At 40.8% G+C, this 27,066-nt stretch overlaps 1 protein-coding gene across 6 annotated transcripts in view; it reads left to right on the top strand.

Moving 5' to 3' along the window:
* USP22 (ubiquitin specific peptidase 22) overlaps positions 1-27,066 on the top strand; it is a 199,238-nt gene that overhangs the window by 114,692 nt on the left and 57,480 nt on the right. For all 6 annotated transcript variants that reach the window (XM_033963993.1, XM_033963992.1, XM_033963997.1 and 3 more), the window contains one exon: positions 1,974-2,075. In XM_033963993.1, the coding sequence (XP_033819884.1) occupies positions 1,974-2,075 (102 nt within the window). The remainder of the gene's footprint in view (positions 1-1,973; positions 2,076-27,066) is intronic.

Below are 27,066 nucleotides of genomic sequence, written 5' to 3'. Positions count from 1 at the left end.
AATGAAGGCCCTCTTTGATGACCCCTGACAAACGCGGCACGAGAGAAAACTGGCAGGAGGGTGCCCACTCCTGCTATTCATAACACCCCCACATCATAGCATCATCTGTTCCAGGCCCCCCCAACCCTCCTCAAATGGCAGGAGGGATTCCCACTCCCTCCTGCCATCAGATGCTCCCTCCCACCCCTGAACCTCCCCCATACCTTTTTAAAAAGTTGGAAGCAGGAAGCCCACTCTGAGGCTCCTGCTTCAGACCCACCAGTCCTAAATGATGGACCTTCCCCTTCCTGATGCCCATGTGAGTCTGGTGCGTCTGAGTAAATCAGGCCTTAGGTGCCTCCCTCAGTATCCTGGCTACAGAGGGATGTGCCTAAGGCCTGATTGGCTTAGATGCCTAAGGCACCTCCGTGCAAGTCATTTGATGCAAACTTGATAGTGCATCGATCGCTGCTCGAGAATCGGCTAACAACGATCCAGTCGGTGTCTTTAGTGCATCTAGCCCTTAATGCCAAGGTGCTCTAGCACCTTCTACAGCTAGTCCTGCATTGGAATTTCTTATGCTGCATGAGATTCTGCATCTGCTAGTTTAGGTCTTTAAATTTGATGCTGTCCATCCAAATTTTATTCACAGAAAAGGCTTATAGTCTGCAAATCCAAAAAACACATGTGTCCAGTGCAGATTACAGTACAGTCCCTTTCTTCTCACTTCAGCAATCTTTTTCTCTGCTCAGTATATGTACTGTAGTTTAAAAAGCTGAAATTCTGAAGAGGTCAATGATTGTTTCTGGGTGGAAAAATCAAGATAACACATTTTGATAGCTTTCAGCTGCAGTGGAAAATCTAGTTTCATTCAGTCATCTGGAATCGGATACCATTTGACCACCTCATTCTCCACCAACTTTGCGCAGACTGCTTGCTGTTGCTCAGTGTAACCCAAGACTAAATGCAGTCTTATTATGTAAACTGTTGCTGGCTTGTAGTTGGATGCTTTGAGTGGCCAAAACAGAATGGGAATTCAGGAGGCTGAACCAACAAAAAGGTGGCAATTTCCACCCACCCAAAATTAAATTCCCTGTTTTCACTTAGGGATAGTAAGGCTTGAGTGTTCCCATTGCACGATGAGGGGCTGCCTTGAGTGGTATGCCCTGAAATTTGGAAATATATTGTTAGCATTTGGGATTATATAACTTACTGGTCTCGGCTTTTGCAAATCATTATATTAAGGATGTTTCTGTCAAATAAGTTGGATCCAATGAATAGTTTGAAAAAATAATCTAATCTTATCTAAGGCTTGGCTTTATATACTGAGTCATTCTAAGAAAGCTCGACTTGGTTTACAATAATTAACTTAAATAAAAACCATAAAAAATAAGACTAAATTTCAGGAAATTAATTTTCAAAGTGTTTAGCAAATAAAGTAGTTTTTAAAGGTTTGCAAAAAAATTGAAGTGAGCCGGAACTCCTTAAAAGAAATGGAAGATCATTCCAAAGTTGAGAAAACTTAAAGATCAGAGATTGACTAAAAATCTTAACTCCTTTAATCCCTTTTTTGGAAGGAAGAGATAATTTAAATTGTTGCTTACCTCTTGCAAAAGAAAGTCTGTAAGCATTCCAAGATAATAGACATGTTAATGTGTAAATTGCTCTTGGTTTGTCCATATATATCATGTAAAGCCTCATGAAAATCCGGGGGACATGTTTAATATAGAGAGATGTTAATTGACTCTCTGACTGGGGTTATCTTGCACCAGTTCAAAGAATGAAAGTCAGTATCTCAAATTGAAGAAATCTGCATGCACAGCTGCAACTGTTAAGCTATATTTGTGCGGTCTTACTGTCAGAGTCAGTTGATGATTTTCTTTTATGTAATCAATGCATGTTTGAATCCAACTTATTGGACCACAAATTACAGCTTTTTCTTTGAAAGCACTCTTTGCTGTAGTTGCTACCCTAATCCCCCTCTCTCTCTTCAGGAGTTGGAGAAAAGTATTCAACTTGGGAGCCAACCAAACGAGAGTTAGAACTGTTGCGACACAACCCTAAACGCAGGAAAATAACTACAAACTGCACCATAGGTAAGTGGAGGGAATTCTCTTCCAAATCTTCCCTTTTATGAAGCATCATACTGAGTTCTTTGTCTTTTGAATTCAAAAGGTTTATACTGGGACTTTTTGGCCTGGCAATTTTCTTATGCTGGAGTTTCACCTCTGTTGTAAATAGTCTCTGCTGGACTGCAGTGCCATCGGCCTTCATTTGCAAGCAGGGGACCCTTTTTCTATACTACAACCCCAATATCCCCCTTCCCCAACCAGGAGACTGTCACTAGCTGGGCCTCCCACTATCACAGAGGCTTTCAATACCATGCACATCTTTAGCCTGAAAAGTAAAAGTGAAGCTTGGGATCAAGCCCAGGTCTCCTACTACACTGAGCCATTAGGTGAGTGAAGCTGCAGCCACAAAGTGGTAAGCTGAGCAGATAAACTGCCTTCCTCTTCCTCTTTCCCTTTATGAATCCCTAATGAATGCTCTCATGATTATTTTCTCCCTCAACCAATGTGAGAATGATTTTTAACTTTCATCATTTTGGAAAGTGAACGAGGAACATCTTGATACTAAACTTTTCAAAGTATTAGTCAATGCAGGTTCTCATTTGATACTTTTTAAGTGATGGAAGCATAAGATTTTATATTCCTGTTAACTGTCTTCTTTCAGTGTGGGCATCCAGTTTATCGTCCAGAAATTCAAGATTTATTTTTAGCATTGTGGCAAAAACAGTTAAATACATGAAACAATCCAATCATATTGTACCTCATTTTGTAGCTGTTCTCTGTAAATAATGTAAGTGTGGCAATGCATGCAGCAGGCATTGTACAGAAGCCAGTTTCCCTTAACTTACATTTCCCCTTGCCCCCATCCCTTGAAACACATCAGCCTTGGCACCAATTCCTACATATTACTCCTGATTCTGATGAGCTGAACACACAGGTATATGTATGCACATCTACTCATGTATATGGACCAACTGGATCCAGGTTTGCCTGACAGGGTTGATCCAGTCCTGGGCTTTCCCCACTGCAATCAGAGACTGGTAGTTCTGATGTCTCCATTACATTTCCTAAGTAAAGCAAAGCTACAAGTCTCTGCAAGCAATGGTATAAACTCAGGACTGGATCAACCCTTTTGGCTGAATCTGGGTCCAGTTGGAAATTTTATCCCTAATAAATATGCTCACTGAAGCAAGGAAAACGTGCTCACAATGCCATCCTTGGTGAATAAATTACCTCATAGTTAAAAACTGCTAGATTAGAATTGATTTTCCTAGATGCTGTACACCTGTTTTTTTTGTTTTCTCTCCTAAGTTTACCAAATCTTGAAGCTTTGCTATGAGTATCATTAGATCTTCAGGCTATAGTCTGAAGATCTTGTCTCCTAGAATGCTTAAGGAAGTAACAAGGGACAATTCTTTTCTTTCTTGATGTGTTTGTATGAGCAGTAGTTGTGAATAATGCAGTCAAAGTATGTACATACCCTAGGGTTGAAAAGAAATGAGCTTGGAGGAGTATACCGTACCATACACTTTCTTATATCCCACAATTTTCAACTAGGATTCAATGCAGTTTACAATCAAGATAATGAGTAATATTTAAGAACATAAGAATTGCCACTGCTGGGTCAGACCAGTGGTCCATCATGCCCAGCAGTCCGCTCACGCAGCAGCCCTTTGGTCAAAGACCAGCGCCATAACTGAGACTAGCCCTACCTGTATACATTCTGGTTCAGCAGGAACTTGTCTAACTTTGTCTTGAATCCCTGGAGGGTATTTTCCCCTATAACAGCCTCCGGAAGAGCATTCCAGTTCTCTACCACTCTCTGGGTGAAGAAGAACTTCCTTACGTTTGTACGGAATCTATCCCCTTTCAACTTTAGAGAGTGCCCTCTCATTCTCCCTACCTTGGAGAGGGTGAACAACCTGTCCTTATCTACTAAGTCTATCCCCTTCAGTACCTTGAATGTTTCGATCATGTCCCCTCTCAATCTCCTCTGTTCGAGGGAGAAGAGGCCCAGTTTTCTCTAATCTTTCGCTGTACAGCAGCTCCTCCAACCCTTTAACCATCTTAGTCACTCTTTTCTGGACTCTTTCGAATAGTACCGTGTCCTTCATGTACGGCGACCAGGATTACAGAAGGCATAAGTGGATAGGCAACTTGTGAATCATGCAGAGAAGAAAGAGGTATTTAGCATTTTTCTGAAGCTGTAGTAATTTGGGAGGGATGTAGACCTTTATATAATTGTGTGACTTAGAAAAAGTGATAGGAAGAGTAGAAGCCTCTGAGCTGACGGCTTCAACCACAGTTTTCGGTTTGATTGCATGTGAAATGTCCTCAGAAAAGCATGTTTTCTTTCATTTCATTGGGACATGCTATGTTCATAATTCAGAAGCTTGCACGTACATCCAACTGCTTGGATGAAACAAATGCTGAATTCTAATTTTTATTTGCTTTTTTTTATTTTTTATTTATCCATTTTCCAGTAAACATAACACAAGATTCCACTTGTTACAGAAACATGGAAGATACTAACTTAGCAAGGAGAAAAAATAAGAAAACAAGAAATATTTATCCAGTAAACATAACACAAGATTCCACTTGTTACAGAAACATGGAAGATACTAACTTAGCAAGGAGAAAAAATAAGAAAACAAGAAATATTTATCCAGTAAACATAACACAAGATTCCACTTGTTACAGAAACATGGAAGATACTAACTTAGCAAGGAGAAAAAATAAGAAAACAAGAAATATTTATCTCCTATATATTCCACAAAAAGGAGGGGAGTTAACATGAAAAATAAGGAGTATCAATAGGAAATTAAAATAAACACTAGGGGGCTCATAATCGAAAGAGAAAAACGTTCAAAAACCGGCTTAAATCGGCACTTGGACGATCATCAGTCAAAACTGTCCAAGCGCCGATAATAAAACCCGGTTTGGACGTATTTAAAAACGACCTAGGCCTTCACAGTACCGCTGAACGACCATAGCTAAACGGGGCGTTTCAGGAGGAGTGTTGAGGGTGGGACGTGGGCAGACTTAGACTTAGTCGTACAGCATGTATAACCGAAAGTTTAAAACATGGTCTAAGTCACAAAAACCCACCTAAAGTCACCAGATAAGCACTGCAGACACAAACTACAGACCCCCACACACTATCCCAGTGATCACCGACCCCCCCCTAACCCCATAAAAATCGTAATCACACCTTTAAAATTCAGCCTCCAGACCATCATCACCCGGCAGCCTGGCATAGGAAAGCCTAGTCGACCTGCACAGATGTGGCTTAAGTCATCTTGGGGGTGGGTTAGGGACCCATGGAGAGGAGGACCCTTGCTCATAAGCTACTGTAATCACTGCATTGCTGGTTAAATATGTGCACTCCCCCTAAAAAAAATCCCCAAACCCTTTTGTACTGCCCTATAAGTGGCTTCTGCAGCCATAAGGGCTATTGGGTATTAGATAGGTGGGTCTAGGGCAGCGGTCTCAAACACGCGGCCCACAGGCCGCATGTGGCTCTCCGGGTTTTATTTGCGGCCCGCGGTCTGAAGGCGATCATTCTCTTCCTTTTGGAGCAGCAGCCGGCTCGTTCGTTCAAAGCCGCAGGTTAGCGGCTCCTTGCGCTAGCCACTCCTGCATCGGTAGCCTCTCTGATGTCACAACATCAGAGAGGCTTCAGATGCAGGCACGGATCTCGCAAGGAGCCGCCACCCGCAGCTTTGAACGAACGAGCCGGACAAACATGCTGCTGCTCCAGTGGCGTACCAAGGGGAGGCGGTCCACTGTTCTCCCTAGAGTGCAGCTCGCAGCTCGTCTAGAGAAGTGGTGCCCAACCTGCTTCCCTTCCCTTCTCACTGCTGTCATCGGGGATCAGGCCGGCACCGTGTTCTTTGATCTCCCTGCTTCTCTTCCCTGCGGGGCCGACCAACTCTTGCGGCCCGACGTCAATTCTGACGTCGAGAGGATGTTCTGGCTAGCCAATCGCTGCCTGGCTGCCCGGAACGTCCTTTCCGACGTTAGAATTGACGTCAGGCAGCGAGAGTTGGTCGGCCCCATGCAGAAGAGAAGCAGGGAGATCTCGGCCTGTTCCCGATAGCGGCAGCAGCCTATTCCGCCGCGGCGGTGACATGGGAGAGGGCTGGAAGGAAGAAAGAAAGAAGGTGGGGTGGGGACAGGGAGCCAGAAAAAAAAGCAAAAATTGGGGCATGGAGGAAGGAAGGAAGAAAGAAAGAAGGAGGGGGGACAGGGAACCAGAAACAAAGCAAAAAATGGGGCACGGAATCAGAGAAAGACAGACATAGAGAAAGAAAGAAAAAGTTGGGGGAGGGAATGAGGTCTGGAGGAGAGGAAGCATACAGGAGACTGAAAGAAGGGAATAAATATTGGATGCACAGTCGGAAGAATAAAGTGCAACCAGAGACTGATGAAATTACCAAACAAAGGTAGGAAAATGATTTTATTTTCAATTTAGTGATTGAAATGTGCCAGTTTTGAGAAAGAAAAGATATTGAACTTTAAATGCGAGTGCTGCAGAAAAAAATAAAGTACTTGGAGGGCCGCAGAAAAAATAGTTAATGTCTTATTAAAGAAATGACAATTTCGCATAAGGTAAAACTCTTTATAGTTTATATATCTTTCCTTTTAACTGTTAAAGGAAAGTTTTATAAACTATAAAGAGTTTTACCTCATGTAAAATTGTCATTTCTTTAATAAGCATTAACTATTTTTTCTGCGGCCCTCCAAGTACCTACAAATCCAAAATGTGGCCCCGCAAAGGGTTTGAGTTTGAGAACACTGGTCTAGGTGATTTTGGAGGTGGTTTGGGGGGCTCACCATTATCTATAAGGGAGCTGTAGTGAGATGAAGACATGGCACCCTTTTTGTGAAGTTCACAGCACTATTTAGGTGCCATGTCTGGTTGTCCAGTCCATCACTTTGTAGACCTCTCCCACGTACAAAAGGTCTGTTTCTAGGCGTTTTTGCCTTGGATGAAAATGTGGTATAAAGATGGATGATTTAGCAGCTTGGACGATCAGATCGGCAGGACGTATAGTTAAACGATTTTCGAAACCGAAAATAATTTGGATGTATCACTTTGGACAATTTGCGACTTGGACGAAAATGGACTTAGATGTTCCTTTCGATTATGCCCCTCTAGGCATTTACACAATTCCAGCGATGATACTTTTTAATTAACCAATCTACACTTGACTTTATGTGAAACAATTTTTATTAATGACAACAATACAGCGAAACAAAAACAATAAACCATGCCCACAATAGGCGACAAAAATTGCCAGAAGCCTGCTGAGTCAAATTTCCAGTACAACGCCCCCCCCCCCCAACAAAATGATTAAGTAACCAGTCGTGGAGACAATGACCAGCCAAATAAGTATAATCATCCGAGTAAGCTAGATACAATCAAAGTCATACTTGACTTTCTTGAGGTCAATGAAATTTTTCAACTGTTCAGGGATAAAGAAGATACCACTCAAACCACCTAAACATATTAAGCATTTACAGGGATGAAGCAACTTAAATGAAGCCCCAAGATTCAAATCCTTTTATTTAAGGGTTAGCAAAGCCTTTCGACTTCCTCGTGTTATTTTAGTCACATCAAAATCCAGATTTTCTGACCATGAAAAAGAGCCTTTGAATTAGTTGCATATTCCAGAAGCATTTCAGGCAGAATACTCGGCTCTTAATCATAAGAACATAAGCAATGCCTCTGCTGAGTCAGACCTGAGGTCCATCATGCCCAGCAGCCCGCTCACGCGGTAGCCCAACAGGTCCAGGACCTGTGCAGTGATCCTCTATTTATACCCTTCTATCCCCCTTTCCAGCAAGAAATTGTCCAATCCTTTCTTAAACCCCAATACCATACTCTGCCCTATTACGTCCTCTGGAAGCGCATTCCAGATGTCCACCACACGCTGGGTAAAGAAGAACTTCCTAGCATTTGTTTTGAATCTGTCCCCTTTCAGTTTTTCCAAATGCCCTCTTGTTCTTATATTTTTTGAAAGTTTGAAGAATCTGTCCCTCTGTACTCTCTCTATGCCCCTCATGATCTTATAAGTCTCTATCATATTCCCTCTAAGTCTCCTCTTCTCCAGGGATTGTCTCTTTAATTGAAATGTGCTTTCTTTGAAACTTCTTTTTGAATACCCTTTCTGGCTCAGTATTTGATAGGGCTGTCCAGGACAAACATTTTTGTTTGGTTTGGTTTCCCTTGTTGTTCACAGGAGCTTTTAGATTTAAATTTATTTTTCATTTCGGGTGCAGTGTTGTCAAGTGTGTGCTCTGATATTTCAACGTGCCTATCAAATAGTGTGTGTTATTATGCAATAGTGTGCAGGGGGGGGGGGGGTTAGAAATGACAAAGGAAAATGCCATTTCAAATGACTGTAATGCTTCATCTAATTAACTATCTTGTAATTTCACTGGATATTCCCCGATCACCTCTTTTGTAATCTGCCGGGAACGGCAAGGTATTGGCGGAATAACATAACATAAGAATGCCTTCACCGGATCAGACCATAGGTCCATCTAGTCCGACGACCCGCACACGCGGAGGCCAAGTCAGGTGCTCGCAGATGGAGAACCTGATTACCCGTATCCCTCAATGTGTTTTGCAAGGAGGTGTGCATCCAACTTGCGCTTGAAACCCAGAATGGTAGTCTCCGTCACAACCTCCCTTATATTTGAAAGGAATAGTCTGCTGAGTTTCAATTAATAATTTAAGTTTCAAATGTTCTCATTGGTGCTGGTTCATGAACTGCCATCTAATGGGATGAAGGAAATTGGAAGGAGAAAGTTCCAAAACATGGAATCGGGAAATACGTCTCTCTCTACTTTTGCAAGCCTGCATACGTTTTTCATACCAAGCCCTGGAGCAGCCTGTATTAAAGCACCTGAGACCTGATGCAAGTCTGGCCTTGAGACTTGATTTCTTTAAAAATTGATGAGCTATTGTGGAAAGGCCAAAAAAAAAAATCTGTTCTTGCACCTTCTTCATTCTCCCACCTCTTTCTAAATATATACCTGCCTTGCTCTTCCCATCATGTTCTTCACACTGACTCATCTGCTTGAGATTGAGAATCTGTGCAAGCCTGTATGCAGACATCTAATTCTGCAGTCCTGACCCAGCCATTCTTCTTCTGTCTGCCTGCATTTTCTTCTTGCACCACCAGGTCCTTTATGGATCTATTTACAAACCTCTAGACAGCAGTACATCTGTTTAGCCCTTGGAGCAGATAAATGAAAAGGAGGGGGGGAAGAATTTGTAGATAACATGTTTCTCAGATTCAAGGTAAAGTTCTGGTCAAATGGTGCTTGCTTGCATTCTAAATGAACCAGATTTCTTCAGCTGTCTGCTAGGGGCAGAAACAAGGTTGGTTTTTTTTTTTTTTTCTCTCCTGCTCTTGTCTTTATCTCTTCACAATAAACGCAAACTTTTCACAGGAGAGCAAGCGGTTGTATTCTCAGTGATTTACTGTAGGTCACTGCCAGACAACTCAGTGATGTATTTGAAGCATATCACGTACAGGGCCCAATATTCAGAAAATGCTGAGCTGCTAAATTTGTGGCCTATTTTTAGCTGAACTTAGAGCATCACTTTTCAGCTGAAAATTCATCCTAATTTAAGAGCTTAAAAACTATTCTCATAAATTTAGGCCTGCCATTTGTTTGCCTAGATTTGAGGCTAATTTATCCGCCCCTTTTGACATCTTTTTATACTCCTTTCACCCCCATCCTGTGATCTTACGTTGATAGCCACAATTCCTCATTTGGAAATAGAGGGCAATTTGAATAAAATAGATTTAATGCCTTTTATAAAGTATTGGAGTTTAGTAAATCATAGAAGGGATAAAACAAGAGAAGTAATTAGAAAACATATGAGAGTTTTATTGTTTCTTAGGGCTCCTTTTACAAAGGTGCGCTAGTGGTTTTAGCGCATGCTAGCCGCTTCTACCTCCTTTTAATCAGGTGGTAGTTTTTTTGCTAGCGTGCGCTGTAGCACACGCTAATCTTGTGCGTGCGCTAAAAAAGTTAGCGCACCTTCGTAAAAGGAGCCCTTAGTCTTCCACGGCTGGCATCATGATTGTTGTGATTGTCTGAGTCTTTTTGTTTCTGAATAAACCAGGGATCTCGAATATTGGCCCTCCTTGAGGGTCACAATCCAGTCGGGTTTTCAGGATTTCCCCAATGACTATGCATGAGATCTATGTGCATGCACTGCTTTCAATGCATATTCATTGGGGAAATCCTGAAAACCCGACTGGATTGCGGCCCTCAAGGAGGGACTTTGAGATCCTTGGATAAGGGGAGCCAATGTTTCTCTCGCAGCTCGATGGCCGATACGTTAGATCCATTTATTCAAATACAACAAGGCCCAGACAACTGCAATAATTTTATTTTTAAATCAATATGTAAGCCCATCTTAGGATAGATTTGATTTTAAAGCATTAGTCAAGAAGACTTGTTTTCTAGTAAAATATATTTTGATAAACATTTTCAAACCATTGCAACAAGTAATCAATAAGTAATAATAGAGAATACTGAAATATTATTTTTTTAATATAACTTTAATATGATTCATCTGTACACAGAGATTCATTTTTTTTGTTTTGTTTCTAGAAGACAGCCCAGATTAAAATGTTTTTGACAAATTGAAAAAGAATGATGGAAGAATGAGCCTCTGCTAGGATGACTAAATAATCCTGTGAAAGAAATAAAGCCAGAAGCATTCTTTAAAAATAATAGTAAGGAGCATCAAAATAAGGAGAATAGGAAAGAAAATAAACATGGGCAAATTTAGATGTAAAACGTTAATTAAGCTGGCCAAGAGAGTATTTGAAGAGACGTGTCAAAGATGCATAAGCCAATAATTGAAACTTTTTCTTTTTTTTTTAATAAACTTTATTGCAAAAGAACAGAATACAAAAAGACCAGTCATAAATTCTACAGTTTTCTCCCCCTCCCAACTGACCCATAACCCCACCCTCCCCAACCCTCCCACCAAGCGGTTACAAGAAGGGGTAGCATCGAAAAAACAAACCACTATAAATTATATTGCTCTCCAAATTAAATGCATATCACATATCTTAGAATAAATACCCAAGGTATTATGTCGAAGAGCTGTTAATTTGGACATCAGCAGAAGATAATCCAACCGGCGACACAACTCACCCACCTCAGAAATACCCGGAGATCTCCAATGAGAAGCTAAAGCCAAGCGAGCAGTCATAAACACACAAGCTGCAAATTTCCGTTCATACTTTGTAAAACCTGGCACTCCCACATTCAGCAAACAACATTCCAAACATACCAGACAATACTTCTTCAAAATACACACCAATAAACTACCCACTAATTGCCAGTATTCTTTAACCAATGGACAACCCCACTAAATATGCTAAAAATCCCCTCGCTACCCACAATTTCTCCAACAACCATCTGTACCCTTCCCCAATATACGATGTAACCTAGCAGGAGTAAAATACCACATATAATAAATCTTATAACCATTCTCTACATAGTTAATAGAAAGGGTCGGGGTAAAGAGGCCCTTATAAACCACCTCCCAATTAGAGGACCACCTTCCATCTAGAAACACTAGCTCCCACGCTACTCGATAAGGATCCCAAGGATCTTCTCTATATAATAAAGCCTGATAAACTCTAGAAACCCCCCAGGTCCCGAACCAGCCTTAAAAGCAAGCTCTAGCCGTGTAGCACCCAACGATATCTCCCAAAAAGCCTCTTTCAAAATAAAAGACCACAACCTAGTATATAGAAAAGAGTCCCTTGCCTCCAAGTCATACTCATCTCGCAAATCCTCAAAAGTAACAAAATGCATATCGTCCCAAATCTGTCCCAAAAACCATAAGCCCAAATGGACCCATCACCCCCTCTCTTGCTGCAGAAAAACCAGGCAATGCCAACAGGGCCATCTGACCAAAATAACGCCGCTCTGGAAACATCATCTTCCGAAGCTTATACCAAAGAGTTACAATCATACAAAGAAAGGGATTGGAAGTCTGAAGCACAGTGCGCAAACGCTCCAAAGGCACCCAGGGTAATTTCCATAACGAAATCTGAGGCAAAAAATATTGCTCCACATATACCCAGGGTTTATTATCAAAAGACATCCACATCATAATCTCCTGTAACAACGCCGCGTAATAATACAAACAAAAATTTGGTACTCCCATCCCCCCCCCCTGCAATTTAGCTCGGTGGCCTCTTTCTCCATATGAATGCAAAAACTTTTCGGGACAACTGTCGGAAAAAATCCTCAGGAATCAAAATGGGCAAAGCCATAAAAAGATATAATAATTTTGGCAAGATCATCATTTTAATAGCAGAAATACGCCCCATCCAACTCGGAGAAATTCCCTCCCAACGGTCCAATTCTTCAAAAAGCTGATGCAGCCAAGCAGGATAGTTCCACCACATATAACTAACGATAAACCGCCGTCAAATTAACACCCAAATATCTAATAAAATGAGGTGCCCAAGAAAACACAAAGCGAGATTGCAACAAACGCACTTGGGAATCAGTTCAAGTGACATTCAACAACTCCGATTTTGCCATATTAATTTGAACCCAGAGAGTCCACCAAATTCGTCCAAAACTCCCATGACAGCATGCAAAGAACTGTCCGGATGTCATAATAATAGCAAAATATTGTCGTCATACAACAAGAGTTTATAATGACAGGGGACCCCACTTCAATTCCCTCAATATCAGGATGTAAACGTATCCGACAAGCCAACGGTTCCATAGAGAGAGCGAACAATAAGGGCGACAAAGCACAACCCTGTCTGGTCCCTCTCTCTAACTGTTGCTGGCTGTAAAACTCCGTTGATTTTTAAAACAAGAAAGGGGATGATCATAAAGAAGGCGTGGCCACTGGTAATACTTCTGTCCAAATCCCATATACTCAAGCACCTTAAAAAGAAAAGGCCAACCCACCCTATCAAAAGCCTTCTCCAATAATTGAAACTTTTTCAAGTACATCGCCCACCGTAGGTGAGGACTGGAGGGGCAGCAAATGTACTACAGATTTTCAAATAGAGCTCATGTGTGACGAGTGTGAGTGATCAGTAAGCCTGACGATGATGGTGACATGGTTGAATCTGTCGAGAACAAATTACTAGCCGCACAGCTTAATTGGGAGAGCCAGCATGGATTTAGAAAAGGGAGGTCATTCCCTAATAATATTTAGACTTCTTTGAAGTCATGAATAAGTGTGTGTAATGTATGAAGAGGAACTGGTTCTTTGGATAAAGAATTCTCGCAATGGAATGAGGTAAATAGTAGAGTCCTCAGTGTTCTGTGCTAGTACTGGTGGTAGTGGTTTTATTTATTAACATCTAGAAAAAAGACCAACAAGTATGTGTAAGCTTGAAATCTTTTGGTGGCCCTTGGAAATTTCTCGTATTTACACTGCAACCCTTTACATGAAAGAGTTGGCAACCACTGTGCTTGGAGATTATACCGTGGCTAGATTCTTCCAGCCTCTGCATTTGATGGAATGAAAAGTGAGTCAGCAATGACTCATGTATTTTGTGTGGCAGCTAAAGAAAATGGCAAGAAGTGCCTGGAAACCAAGTCACTGCTACAGGCAGAGACCAGCCCTGAAAGAGCAAGAGCAAGATTTTATTAGTTCTACTAGGACTTTAATTCCTTGATTTCCTCTTCGAGTAAAATCAACCAGGCCATCCAGCCTGCTCTTTCCACCAAGGATGCATCCCTACTGCCAAACAGTGTGACCACCTACAAGATATCCTGCTTATCTGCTTGGGTGTGTTGTTTTTTGTTTTAATTTAATTTAACTGTTTTGCACTTCACCATCTTTAGAGATGGGCACACAAATTCTCCAACTTTCTCCCATCTAATCTCCTGTATGTCATCCCTGAAAATTTTGGACGTTGTCTTGAATGTGGAACTTACATTTAAGCAATGTATATCAAACCTTTTGAAGAAATGCTTCTTTAGGTTTCAGGTTTATTTTAAATTTGATAATATTGCCTATAAAACTTCTAAGCGATGATAAAAACATAGTCATTATATTACAGCTTAAAATCTAGACAGAATCGGACAAGGGCTAACTTGATACAAAAGGGACTGGGGTAGAACTACAATAATTATAGGAAAGCAACATATATTGGAAAGTACAATTAGGATACAAGGGGAAAAAATCCTTAGCCTTATTTGACTACAAATCTTAAGTCTCTTATCCTTTAGAAAAAGTTGAAAAATAATACTAGTTTTAAGTTCAAAGGCGTCTTTATACAAGAAAGATTTTAGGGAACTCTTACAAGATCATGAAGGGCATAGAGAAAGTGGAGAGGGACAGATTCTTCGAACTTTCGAAAGCTACAAGAACGAGAGAGCTTTCAGAAAAACTAAGAGGGGACAGATTCAGAACCAATGCTAGGAAGTTCTTCTTCATCCAAAGGGTGGTGGACACCTGGAATGCGCTTCCAGAGGGTGTGATAGGACAGAGTACGGTATTGGGGTTTAAGAAGGGATTAGACGATTTCCTGAAGAAAAAGGGGATAGAAGGGTATAGAGGATTACTATACAGGTCCTGAACCTGATGGGCCACCGCGTGAGCGGATTGATGGGTGCGATGGATCCCTGGTCTGACCCAGCAGAGGCACTGCTTATGTTCTTATCCAGAGACGGCACACTCTTAATGGGAGAAGGCATGGAGTTCCACAGTTGTGGTGCATATACAGAGAATATCTCACTTCTTCTTGTACAGAGAACACCGATTCTTTCTATGATAGTGACTGATCAATTATTGTAACATATACTTAGAGCAGTGGTCTCAAACTCAAACCTGTTGCAGGGCCACATTTTGGATTTGGAGGTACTTGGAGGGCCTCAGAAAAAATAGTTAATGTCTTATAAAAGAAATGACAATTTTGCATGAGGTAAAAAACTCTTTATAGTTTCTAAATCTTTCCTTTTGGCCACACAGCGTGTGGTGGGAATTTGGAATACTCTCCCGGAGGATGTTGTGACAGAGATTACTGTTCTGGGATTCAAGCGCAAGTTGGATGCACACCTTCTTGCAAATTGTATTGAGGGCTATGGTATATCTGGGTCTCCAATCAGGAGTACTTAAATGGGCCGCCGCGTGTGCGGATCACCGGACTGGATGGACCTCGGTCTGATCCGGTGAGGGCTTTTCTTATGTTCTTAATAATATTGTCATTTATAGCTAAAGAGACACATGATCAAGAAACTGTTTTATTTTACTTTTGTGATGATGATAAACATACCGAAGGCCTCAAAATAGTACCTGGTGGGCTGCGAGTTTGAGACTACTGACTTAGAGGGATCCATTTGACTTATCTTCTTGAGAAAACAGTGGTGAAACTGATTTCAGGGAAAAGTAGATGGGATCATGTTACCCTATTAATGCCCCCCCCCCCCCCACTAACTTCCAGTCTTGAGTAGGATAACTTTTAAAATACTAGCCCTTGTGTACAAAACCATCCAATAAAAACATAAGAATAACTTTACTGGGTCAGACCAGTGGTCCATCTAGCCCAGTAGCTCATCTTCAGGGTGGCCAATCCAGGTCACAAGTATCTGGCAAAAACCCAAATAGTAACAAAATTTCATGCTACCGATCCAGGGCAAGCAGTGGCTTCTCCCGTGTCTGTCTCAATAGCAGACTAAAACATTTATAATACGCTTTTCTCCGAAGCAACTTGCAGCTTAACATACATGGCAAGATTTCAGCGTATTGTCTGCAATGACACCCAGATCTTTTTCTTGGGTGCTGACCCCCAAAGTGGATTTGGGTTATTCTTCCCAATGCGCATCACTTTGCATTTGTCCACATTAAATTTTGTCTGCCATTTGGACGACCAGTCTTCCAATTTCCTAATCTCCTTACCTCACTATCTTGTCATTGAGTATCTTGTGCACATCAAAACTGCAAAACCAGAACACTAAAAGATGATCTAATCTAAAGCATTATGTCATAATGTACTGGAAAGAAAAATAATCTGACGTTTTCTTATGGGCTGTGTTTTGATACTATATCACCGGCACGCCACGCGCCTTGTAGGCGGAGCCTGCATGTCCATTATAGCCGAACAAAACTAGTTAAAAGCGGCTCTGGGGACCAAATTGTTTGTCCGTTATATGCGAGTCCGCTATATGCAGTGCTTTTCTGCATGTTTGTAAAGGCAAACGGCTGGGACCAGCGGACCTCGTCCGCTATAGACCAAGTTTATACTGTATATCAATTCCTATACCTTTTCCCTCTGCACCCAAGTATTCTTCTGACTTTTGCTGTCAACTTTTCTACCTCTTTGACCACCTTAAGACCATTGAGTATAATCTCTCCCATTCCCACTCATCTTTTGTACACAGAGCACTTCACCCTCCTAAATTCTCTGCTCTTGTAATCTGTTGGATTCCAGAAACTTCACTATCCTCTGTTTTAGAAGCTTGTCTATTAATTTACTCACTACCGAGGTCAGACTAACCAGTCTTTAGTTCCTAACCGCCTCTTTGCTTCCTATTGTTTGGTGAGGGATCCAAATCTGCCTTTCTCTAGTCATCCGCAACCACTCCCGACTCTTTAAAGAATTTTCAAATTACAGTTTGAGAAAGAATATACCAACCAGTCTACTACTCCCGATTATAATTGAAAAGGTCTGACAGTGGGCCATCAGAACTTCCTTTGGTATTCTCAGATATATCCCATTTGGCCCTATTCCGTTGTCTACCTCTAGTTTAGCACAATGCAAGTGGCTGCTGTATTGTTTAGGTCGTTTCCTACAGGAAGACATTTTATCCATATGCAGGTCAGTTAGAAGTTTAGTGCCAAAGAAAAGCTGGTGATCTTTTTTGCTATATTAATCAAGACAGTACAACAGGACTTCATGATCGTAACACACATTGCACAAGAAGCCTTCTTACTAGTTTTGCATGTTTTAAGCAAGCTTAAGTTTCTCAATGATGAATCATTTTCACAGCCTCTTTAGTGAGGTAAAATACTGGTTAGACTGCCCCTGGCATCCCTGCGTTGAAGTTGTTTCTTCAAGACTAAGGGCATGGATCGGATCCTCATGCAAAAGAGGGCAATCAGAATCACGCCCCCCAACAGACTGAATCAGATCACTGAACAGCGATCCTTGAGCATGCGCAGACCATCTATAGATGGTCTGCACATGTGCTGGCCTTCTATGCTCGGCAGAGCAGGGAAATTTCTTTTGGGGGGGTTTCTTCCCAAGCCCTTGGTTTTATCCCGCTTTAAGCCTATGGGTTAAAACCACGGGCTTGCACTGTAGGGAAGGGTGTGAAAGTCGGGGCTGCAAGAGTTCCGGGCAGGCAGGAGTTCGGGGCAGAGAGCAGAAAAATAGAGCAGGGCAGCAGAAGGCAGGGCAGTCGGAAAGGACCTGAGCAACTGGTCCTCAGCAGTCGCTTGTTTGTGATTGGCCAGTCTAGTTGGTGTTGCAGGTTTTTTGTTAGTGAATCGCTGCCTGCCATCATTTGAATGCTGTTCCCCCTCCTTGTCATGCGCGGATCGGAGGATGGTCGGGGCACAGGTTAGTGAATCAAGTCAGAGGAAAATCAGGTCGCAAAGGGATTGCAAACCGATGGGTACACGATCGGTTGCTTAGTGAATCTAGCCCTAAATAAAAAGACTTGAGTTACTGTCTGTAAACGTGAGTTTCTAGTTTGCTAAATCCCAATCCTGAGTGGCTGCTAGAACAGTAACCTCGGTTCTAAGGGTAGGTTCTTGTGGCCAGGGGAATAGTGGCCCGGTGTCAAAAAAAACAACTTTTTTTAACTCTCCTAAGAATTGGTGTGCAAAACATAACCCACTTAACAAAAATAGAAAGCCCAGGAATTTTTCAAGTGAGGTGGAAAGTCATTAAATGTAGGCAAGATTTTCTGTAGATTTAATTTCACAGTTCAACACTTTTCGTGTTAGTAAATTGTAGCAATGGAAAAGGGGATCTAACTGTGAAGTTAGATTTTGGTTAGGCTAGTTGGAATCAAAACTGTTAGCAGTTGAATTGATTCCTTTCTTTCATGTACAATTTTATTAGCCATATACCAAGTAGGTAATATAGAGATCTTTTACTAAGGTGTGCTGGCCGATTTAGCACACGCTAAATGCTAACTCATCCATAGAATATAATGACTGCACCTTAGTAAAAGAGGGGATATGTTAATAAAAAATATTAATCCCTTTTATTTTTTTTCTTTTAATGATATTGGAAGCATGTTGGGGTTTTTTTGTTGTTGTTTCTTCAGAACTATGTGTACTTGAGACAAAAGAGAGAAAAAGCAGGAAGCTGGACTATCTTGGAGAGACTTTGTTATCCTTTATTTTTCCTTCAATACAGATAGAACGACAATATGTAATGATTCATTACTGCAAGGGCTAGTATGTCTGAGTACTTTGGTTCCTTAGGATTTCTGTTTGGGGTTTAATTTTTAAGGCTTTAATAAAATCACATGTGAAGATTTTTGTGGCTCTGCCAAGGAAATGAATCAGGCTTATCTAAAACAGAACTTTCCAGCCTAGGGAGGATTCACACTAGGAAGATAATGGTAAGAAGGAGGAGCCTTATAGGCCTATAAATGATAATGTCTTTGGCTTGCTAAGCCAGTGAACCACATTGTGCTTTGGCTGACTAAGTTAATAACCCACCACCAAATGTTGAGGAAGGTGGCCTCTGAAGATGGACGGGCCTAGTAAGGAAGTTTCCTGCTAATGGGAAGCCCATGCAAGAATGATGTGGGTTGCTACGGGGCTCATGACGCCCTGTGCTTGAGCTTTGATTATTAGCCACCAAGGCAACGCCAGACATAAAAGATAAGCGGCAGGAATGAAGGAAAAAAGCACATTGGCTTCCAGTTGCTCATCGTATAATGTACAAATTAAGTCTGCTCACCTTTAAATCTCTGACATTTAAAACCCCAGCTTTTATTTATAAAGTTTTGATTCCTTATACTTCATCTAGATTACTGAGGTCGAATGACCAATACTTATTGGTCATTCTCTCTCTTAAAATTATTAACAGTTCCTCAAACATGGAATGTCCTTCCAATTTATTTAAGAGAGGAAAAGAACTTGGAAAAATTTAAGAGCAAACTCAAGGGTTTTCGTTTTAAAGATGCATTCAATGACTAAATTAATTGCTTATGACTCGCATTCTATCTATACAGTGGTGCCTCGGTTTACGAGTGCATACGGTTTGCAAGTGTTTTGCAAGACGAGCAAAACATTCGCAAAATCGGCGCCTCCGATCTCGGAGAGAACGTGAACTCGCAGGCCTTGAGCATGCGCACATGCTCAAGGCCAGCACAGAAGACGAGGCCGACATGCCGGTGCTACATTAAAGTAAGAAGAGGGCTCCGGGGGACTTCAGGTTGCAGCGGGGGTGGGGGAGTGCCCGATGGCGGCGGGGGGTGCCCAATGGCAGCGGGGGGTGCTGGATCGCGGGGGGGGAAGAGTGTCAGATCGCAAGGCCTTCGGGGGGAGTTCTCATGGGGGGGGGGGGGGGAGCAGCGCTGCTGGCCTCGGTGGGGGGGGGTGGGAACCTATCAAAGTGAGTTTCCATTATTTCCTATGGGGAAACTCGCTTTGATAAACGAGCATTTTGGATTACGAGCATGCTCCTGGAACGGATTATGCTCGTAATCCAAGGTACCACTGTATATCTTTTGATTATTTTCTCTTTCCCTTTCCTATTTTTAACCTTAATTGTTTTTCTTTATAATCAGATTGTATTTCCTTCCTAGCCTTTCCCTGTGTTTTTTATTATGTTTGTATAAGTTGGTTTTTTAATATGTTTAGTAGATTTAGTATTTTTTGTTAGTTACGTTTGTTTCCCCTAACTCTGTAATTTTTATCGATCGCTTAGAATTTGGAATAGGCGATTAATCAAATTTTATAATAAACTTGGAACTTGAAAAGACTTGGGTGTCAGCGGGAGGGAGTGAATTCCACCCCCCTCCCTCCGCCTGCCTTTGGATGCTTAAAATGTAAAGCCAGTACCCAAACCTGCAAGAACATATTTAATTTACATCTCTGAGTTATGAGGACATGGTTTGAGGAGGAATTAAAAGCAGGGCTGCTAGTGTTAGTGGCTGCAGAATTCCATTAGTATTATTGTCCTTTTAAGATATCAAAAATGAAACTGTTAGAGAAACCATTGAGAGACTTTCTAAGGGGCAGATGATCTGGGACTTCATAGGTTATATTTTCAGCATTGCAGCTCTTTGGAGGCTGTTGATGGACGAGATCATTTCACCTTCTTAGTCCTTGCTGTGTTCACTAATGGAAACATGCCTGGCAAGGAAGATGTATTCCGGTATTCATAGATTTGGTTTTTAGACCTTATTTTCAGGGATAAGTAATTACTCTCCTAAGCCTATCTGGCTAATTATTTTTTGTACAGATTTGAGTTTCTCCTGGAACCTCTCTAGGCCTCTTTTGAACCCCGCTATGCGGCTCACCTTGACCATGTCCTCCAGAAACAGATGGCACAGCTTATTTCCTGCCTTAAAAGTTTTGCCATTTATTTACTTTATTCTTAAATCACCTATTCATCAAGAGAACTTAGCTTAGAAACATAAAGAAAGAAAGGGTAAAATAATCAACACAAACACCATGACAAAAATATGTACTTGTCTCTGTTTTAAGATGTAATTTAATAAAATGAATACAAATAAAAAAATATAAAATATTCAAGAAAATGCAGTTGTAAAAAGCCAGGTCATACACACCAAACAATCTTCAGTACCTTGTATAGGTTGTTTTCAATCTGGAAACTTCGCACTATCAAACACTACTTTGACTTCTTCTCCTTCCGATTACTGGTCCAATCACTAATCCTGAGCATCCTAGACTACTGTAATATCATCTACCTAGGTTCATTTAAAAAAACCATCAAACGCTTAAGACTCGTTCAGAATGCAGCCGTTCGACTCATCTATAATCTCAAAAAATCTGACCATATAAGCCCCTTCTACAAAAAACTGCACTGGCTGCCTATGGAGGCGAGGATTATCTTCAAATTTGCTTGCCTCTGCTTCAAAACCCTAACAGGCTCGTCTCCAATCTACCTATCAGATCACTTTGTCCGTCCTGGCCCCACCCGCACACGTAACACCCACTTGTTTGCCTTCCCATCCCTAAAGTGCTGCATCTACAAGAGATTCCTTGACAGATCCCTGGCATTCCAGGCATGCAAATGGAACAAATGTCTATCCACTCTCATCTCTAATTCTCCCTCCTACCAAACTTTCAGGAAGCCAATCAAAACTTATCTCTTTGACAAATATCTCTGACTCCCGCCCTCCTTGTAACTCTACTTTTAACTATGCCTTGTACCTCCCACCTACCTGCCTCCTCCCTACCTGCACCTCCTACCTACCTGCACCCGACTTCCTAAGCCACGCCGATTGACTTGTTTATAACCTCTCTATCTCCTTCTTGCCTGCTCCCGACTTGCTAAGTTATATTGATTGATTGACTTATTTGTAATTTCGCTGTAGATGTACAGTCTCTTGTTATGTAAACCTCTCTGAACTATTCTGGTACTGCGATAGACAAAAATAAAGTTATTATTATTATTATTACAGGTCATTAGCTTGAATGTTATTTAATTGTTCCATCTTCAGCCTTTCTGTCCCATTTTTATGCCTTTCCTTGAACCTTTTCTGGTTCCACCATATCCATCTTGAGTTGAGGTGACCAGAACGCTATGTAGTGCTCCATTGTTAGGCACCCCATGGACCTTTACAGAGGCATACTGATCATTCTCGGTTCCTTTTCAAATAGTTCATTACATTCTCTTTGTGCTTGTGGCAGCTGCAGCACACTGGGCTGAAAACTTTGAGTGTATTATTGACTTGGCTTCACTTCCAGATCTTTGTTAGGTGACAACTCCTAACTCGGATCCCGGCATTTTGTCCATGTAATTGGGATTATGATTTCTTATGTGCACTACTTTGCACTCGGCTGATGAAATTGCTTGTGGACGTTTCTGTGCCTAGTCTCACAAGATCTTCTGCAAATCCTTACAGTTCTCAGTTGTTTTAAAGTTTTTGATCACCCTAACTTTTCTGCATTTCACCGGATCATTAATGAATGTTAAACAGCACAAGTCCCGGCACAGATCCTTTATCTCTCCTTTCCTCCTGCACAATCCAAATAGTAAAAGGAAAGCTATATTCTTCTGTATTTTTGTTTTTAATCTACTGCTTGTGTACACTTACATTTTATTTGTTTTTCCAGGCCCAAGGATTTTGTGCTCTAATTATCTCTCTCTCTCCAAATTATAGTTCTGAGTGGGATACATTAGAAAGATTTGAGTATTTTCTATGTATGATGTATAATTCCCCCTGAACATAAGTCTTGGCACTTGGGTTCAGCCGAGGGAGCTCTTGCCTCACCAATTTGCTTGACTTCTTTGAAGGTGTGAATACACATGTGGATGAAGGTGAGACGGTTGATATAGTATATCTAGATTTTCAGAAAGCTTTTGCCAGAGTTCCTCATGAGAGGCTCCATAGTCATGGGATAGGAGGCAAAGTTCAATTGGGGATTAGGAATTGGTTATCGGATAGAAAACAGAGGGTAGGATTAAATGGTCATTTTTCTCAATAGAGGAGAGTAAACAGTGGAGTGCCGCAGGGGTCTGTACTGGGACCGGTGCTATTTAACTTATTTATAAACGATCTGGAAATTGGAACGACGATTGAGGTGATTAAATTTGCAGATGACACTAAACTGTTCAGAGTTGTTAAAACGCATGTAGATTGTGAAAAATTGCAGGTGGACCTTAGGAAACTGGAAGACTGGGCGTCCAAGTGGCAGATGAAATTTAACGTGAACAATGTGGACAAATGCAAAGTGATGCATATTGGGAAGATTAACCCAAATCACAGTTACCAGATACTAGGGTCCACCTTGGGGGTTAGTGCCCAAGAAAGGGATCTGAGTGTCATTGTAGACAATACAATGAAACCTGCCCAATGTGTGATGGCGGCCAAAAAAAACAAACAAGATGCTAGGAATTATTAAAAAAGGGATGGTTAATAAGACTAAAGATGATATAATGCCTCTGTATCGCTCCATGGCGTGACCTCACCTGGAGTATTGCATTCAATTTTGGTCTCCTTATCTCAAGAAAGATATAGCGACACTAGAAAAGGTTCAAAGAGGAGCAACCAAGATGATAAAGGGAATGTAACTCCTCTCGTATGAGGAAAGACTAAAAAGGTTAGGGCTCTTTAGCTTGGAAAAGAGAAGGCTGAGGAAATAGGATTGAAGTCTACAAAATCCTGAGTGGAATAGAACGGATACAAGTGGATTGATTTTTCACTCCGTCAAAAATTACAAAGACTAGCGAACACTTGATGAAACTTCAGGGAAATGCTTTTAAAGCCAATAGGAGGAAATATTTTTTCACTCAGAGACTAGTTAAGCTCTGGAACGTGTTGCCTGAAGTTGTGGTAAGAGCAGATAGCAAAGCTGGTTTTAAATCCATAGTCTGTTATTAAGACATGGGGGAAGCCTCTGCTTGCCCTGGATCGGTACCAAGAAATGTTGCTACTTTTTGGATTTTGGCCAGGTACTAGTGACCTGGATTGGCCACTATGAGAACGGGCTACTGGGCTTGATGGGCCATTGATCTGACCCACTAAGGCTATTCTTATGTTTTTATGCCTTTCACTATTTTGTTAGAGCAGTCCTGTCAAATATATCCCATTCTTTCTCCCTCCCACCTTTCCCCTTTCTACCACCACCATCCATTTGCTTTGGTTATTGAAGCTCTGGCCTGATCTCAATGAAAATCAAGGAATAAGTAACACATGTGAAGGGCCATTTTCAATATGACATCCAAATTCGAGTTTGAATGTTTTGCGGAAGACACACAAAAATCTAGGATCAACTATGCCCATTTTCAAAACTGCAAAATGTCTTCCTTGTTTTTTTGGAAAATGATCAATTTTTCCAGATGTATGTCTCTTTGAACCATATTTGAAAAAAAGACATCCAAAAGAAAAACTAGATGCCTGGGAAGTGGAAGGCCCACCATTTTGAAGAGGCAGGCCTGTAGGCAGGAGAGAATAAGCATCCCTCCTGTTATCTGAATAAGGTACAGTGGGTAGGGTCGGGGTGTTTGTGTGGGGGTCCGGTTATGCTGAGGCAGGAGGGATTGGACATTCTTCCCTCTGTCATCTGAGCAAGATATGGTGGGGGGGAGGCGTGGTTCCTCCTGCTATCATCTGAATAAGGTATGGGGTTCTGGGTCTAGAGGGGTTCGGTTATGCCAAGGCAGGAAGGAATGGGCTTTCCTCCTGCTGATTTTTTTTTTAATTTTTTTAAAGTTACTACTACTACTATTTATCACTTATATAGCGTTGAAAAGTGTATGCAGTGCTGTATAGTTTGACAATTAATAGACTATATGGCTGAACTCCAAGATTAAAATTGGCGGATTTATTGGAAATATTGGATGATTGGAGGCATACGTACTTTAGATGATGTTATTTCTGATGGTAAGCTGCTTGATTTTTCACTATTGCAATGCAAATTTGGTCTTAATAAAACACAAAATTATAGATGGTTGCAGTAGAAGCAGGTCATTCAGGAAGGGTTCCCTGAATGGAAAAATTTGGTCTTATGTTTTCAGGTAGACTTCCTGGGTCACCAGGCCGCTCAGTGGTATAAATTAATATCTGGATTTTTGAATAAGAAACCAAAAACTGGTCTGCTTGACATCTGGAGCATTGAGATAAAGCATCCACGAATTTGGTCATGAGACAAAACATGGTTTTTCTTATTACATAGAGTATTTTGGACCCCAGTTCGTTTGCATAGAGTAGATAGTTCTAAATCAAATAGATGTTGGCATTGTCATCTGGAAGTTGGGACATTAGATCATTTACTATACTATTGTCCTTTGATACTAAAATTCTGGAGATCGATTTGGGTTCAGGTTAATAATTTATTAGAAAATCCAGTGGCACTATCGTATCATACCATTTTATTTGGAACATCTATGAGGGCAAAAAGTCAAATTTCAGCAAAAAATAACAAGCTTTTGTTTATAATGATGGGAGTTGCCATGCATCTTATTTTAAAGAATTGGAAAAATTGGGATAGATTAAATTACTCATTCTGGTGGGAATCCCTATGTTATATCTTTAAAATGGAAAAGTTTATGGCCATTCAGAAGGGTTATTATAAAAAATTTATGGAAGTTTGGAAACCATTAACTAAATATTGTAAAGATTGATTTAATTGTATAAATTGGGGAAAACATGCACATCCGGGGAGGGGGATATATTTTGGCATCTGTTAAGAAATATAGAAGGGTTGATTACAAGTATTTTATGAGGTGTTTGTAAATTGAAAAGTGGGTGGGAGAAAATAAGTCTTGTCTTTATTCTATTAAGTATATTGTGCGATAATGATATTAATTTATGTAAATGCATCATCTTTTGTGCACAATTGTAGTTTTAAAAAAATGAATAAAGAATATATTTAAAAAAAAAAAAAAAAATTGATGGTCCCTGCTCAGAAGAGCTTACAGTCTTAACTTGGACAGACCGACAGGACATTTAGGGTTAAAGATGCGGAACCCAAGGTGAGAGGTGTTAGGAGATGAAGACAGTCTCGAAGAGGTGGGCTTTTAACTGGGCCTTGAGCATTTCCAGAGACTGAGCCTGTCATAGAGATTCGGGCAGCTTGTTCCAAGCATACAGCGCAACAAAGTAGAAGGGACGGAGTCTGGAGTTGGCGGAGGAAGAGAAGGCCACAGACAGGAGGGTCTTATCAGCTGAGCGGAGTTCGTGAGTGGGAACATGGGGGAGATAAGTGATGAGAGATAGTGAGGGGCAGCCGAGAGAGTGCATTTGTAGGTCAGTAAGAAGAGTTTGAATTGTATTAGGAAACGGATGGGACTTTAGGAGAGGGGTAACTTGAGTATAGTGGCTATTATGGAATATGAGTCGTCGGGAGGGAGACTGGCATGACTTTTTTTTTTTTAATTGAAAATTTAATGATTAACAATATCAAGTGATACCAAGGAAAAAGGTTCACATACAAGGTTATAAATTTATACAGACACAAAATAATCCTTTTCAAGCCCACAATATTGGGGAGACATGCTACTTTACAACCACGTTAAATAAAGGAAAACAAAGAAATTGGTTTTGATTCCTATGAATCCTAACCTTTCCCTATTATGAGGAATTCTAACATCCCACCATTTTCTCAGCAATGAATCTAAAAAACAAAAGGAGAAAAGGAGAAGACTCACTTCTGTTCTCGAGCTAACAAAAATTGTTGCCATTGAATAGGATCCCAAAATACATATTCAATGTCTTGTACCTTGACAAGACATTTGCATGGAAATTTTAAATAAAAAGATGGCTCAAGAGCTAGGACTCTTGTTCTTAATTTCAGAAATTCTTTCCTCCTTAGTTGCGTAGCTCTTGAGACATCAGGAAAAATTCTAACCAGTTCTCCACAAAATGTAGTCAATCTATTTTGAAAGTAAAGTTTCATTATCAACATTTTATCTATCTCACTCATGCATGTTATTACTCTGGATAACATCCCGAGTGTCTTCCAAAAACTGTCAAATTTATTTAATCTGTTACCAGGTGGTCCACATCCTGGTTGGATTGTATTTTCTTCTGCGGAATATAATAACAGTTATTTATTGGGTATTTATTTATTAATTTTCCGCATTGGGTAATCCCAGTTTCTTTGAAATATTTCCTTAACAATATTTCCGAAGATAACAAATGAGTCACTGGGAAATTAACCAAGCGGAGGTTCCTCGCTCTGTGCATATTTTTCCAACATTTCTATTTTAGAGTGTAACACCGTAGAATCCTTAACAGCAGATACTGAGACAGCTTGCAACATATTACTTTGAATTTCAACCAGACTTAATCTTTTATCCAAACAACTTAAATTAGAATCCACATTCTCAAACTT

The sequence above is a fragment of the Geotrypetes seraphini genome, chromosome 11 (genome assembly GCF_902459505.1).
Source record: "Geotrypetes seraphini chromosome 11, aGeoSer1.1, whole genome shotgun sequence".
Classification (NCBI taxonomy): domain Eukaryota; kingdom Metazoa; phylum Chordata; class Amphibia; order Gymnophiona; family Dermophiidae; genus Geotrypetes; species Geotrypetes seraphini.
The sequence above is the reverse complement of the archived record's forward strand: the minus strand, read 5'-3'. Positions and strand labels throughout refer to the sequence as shown.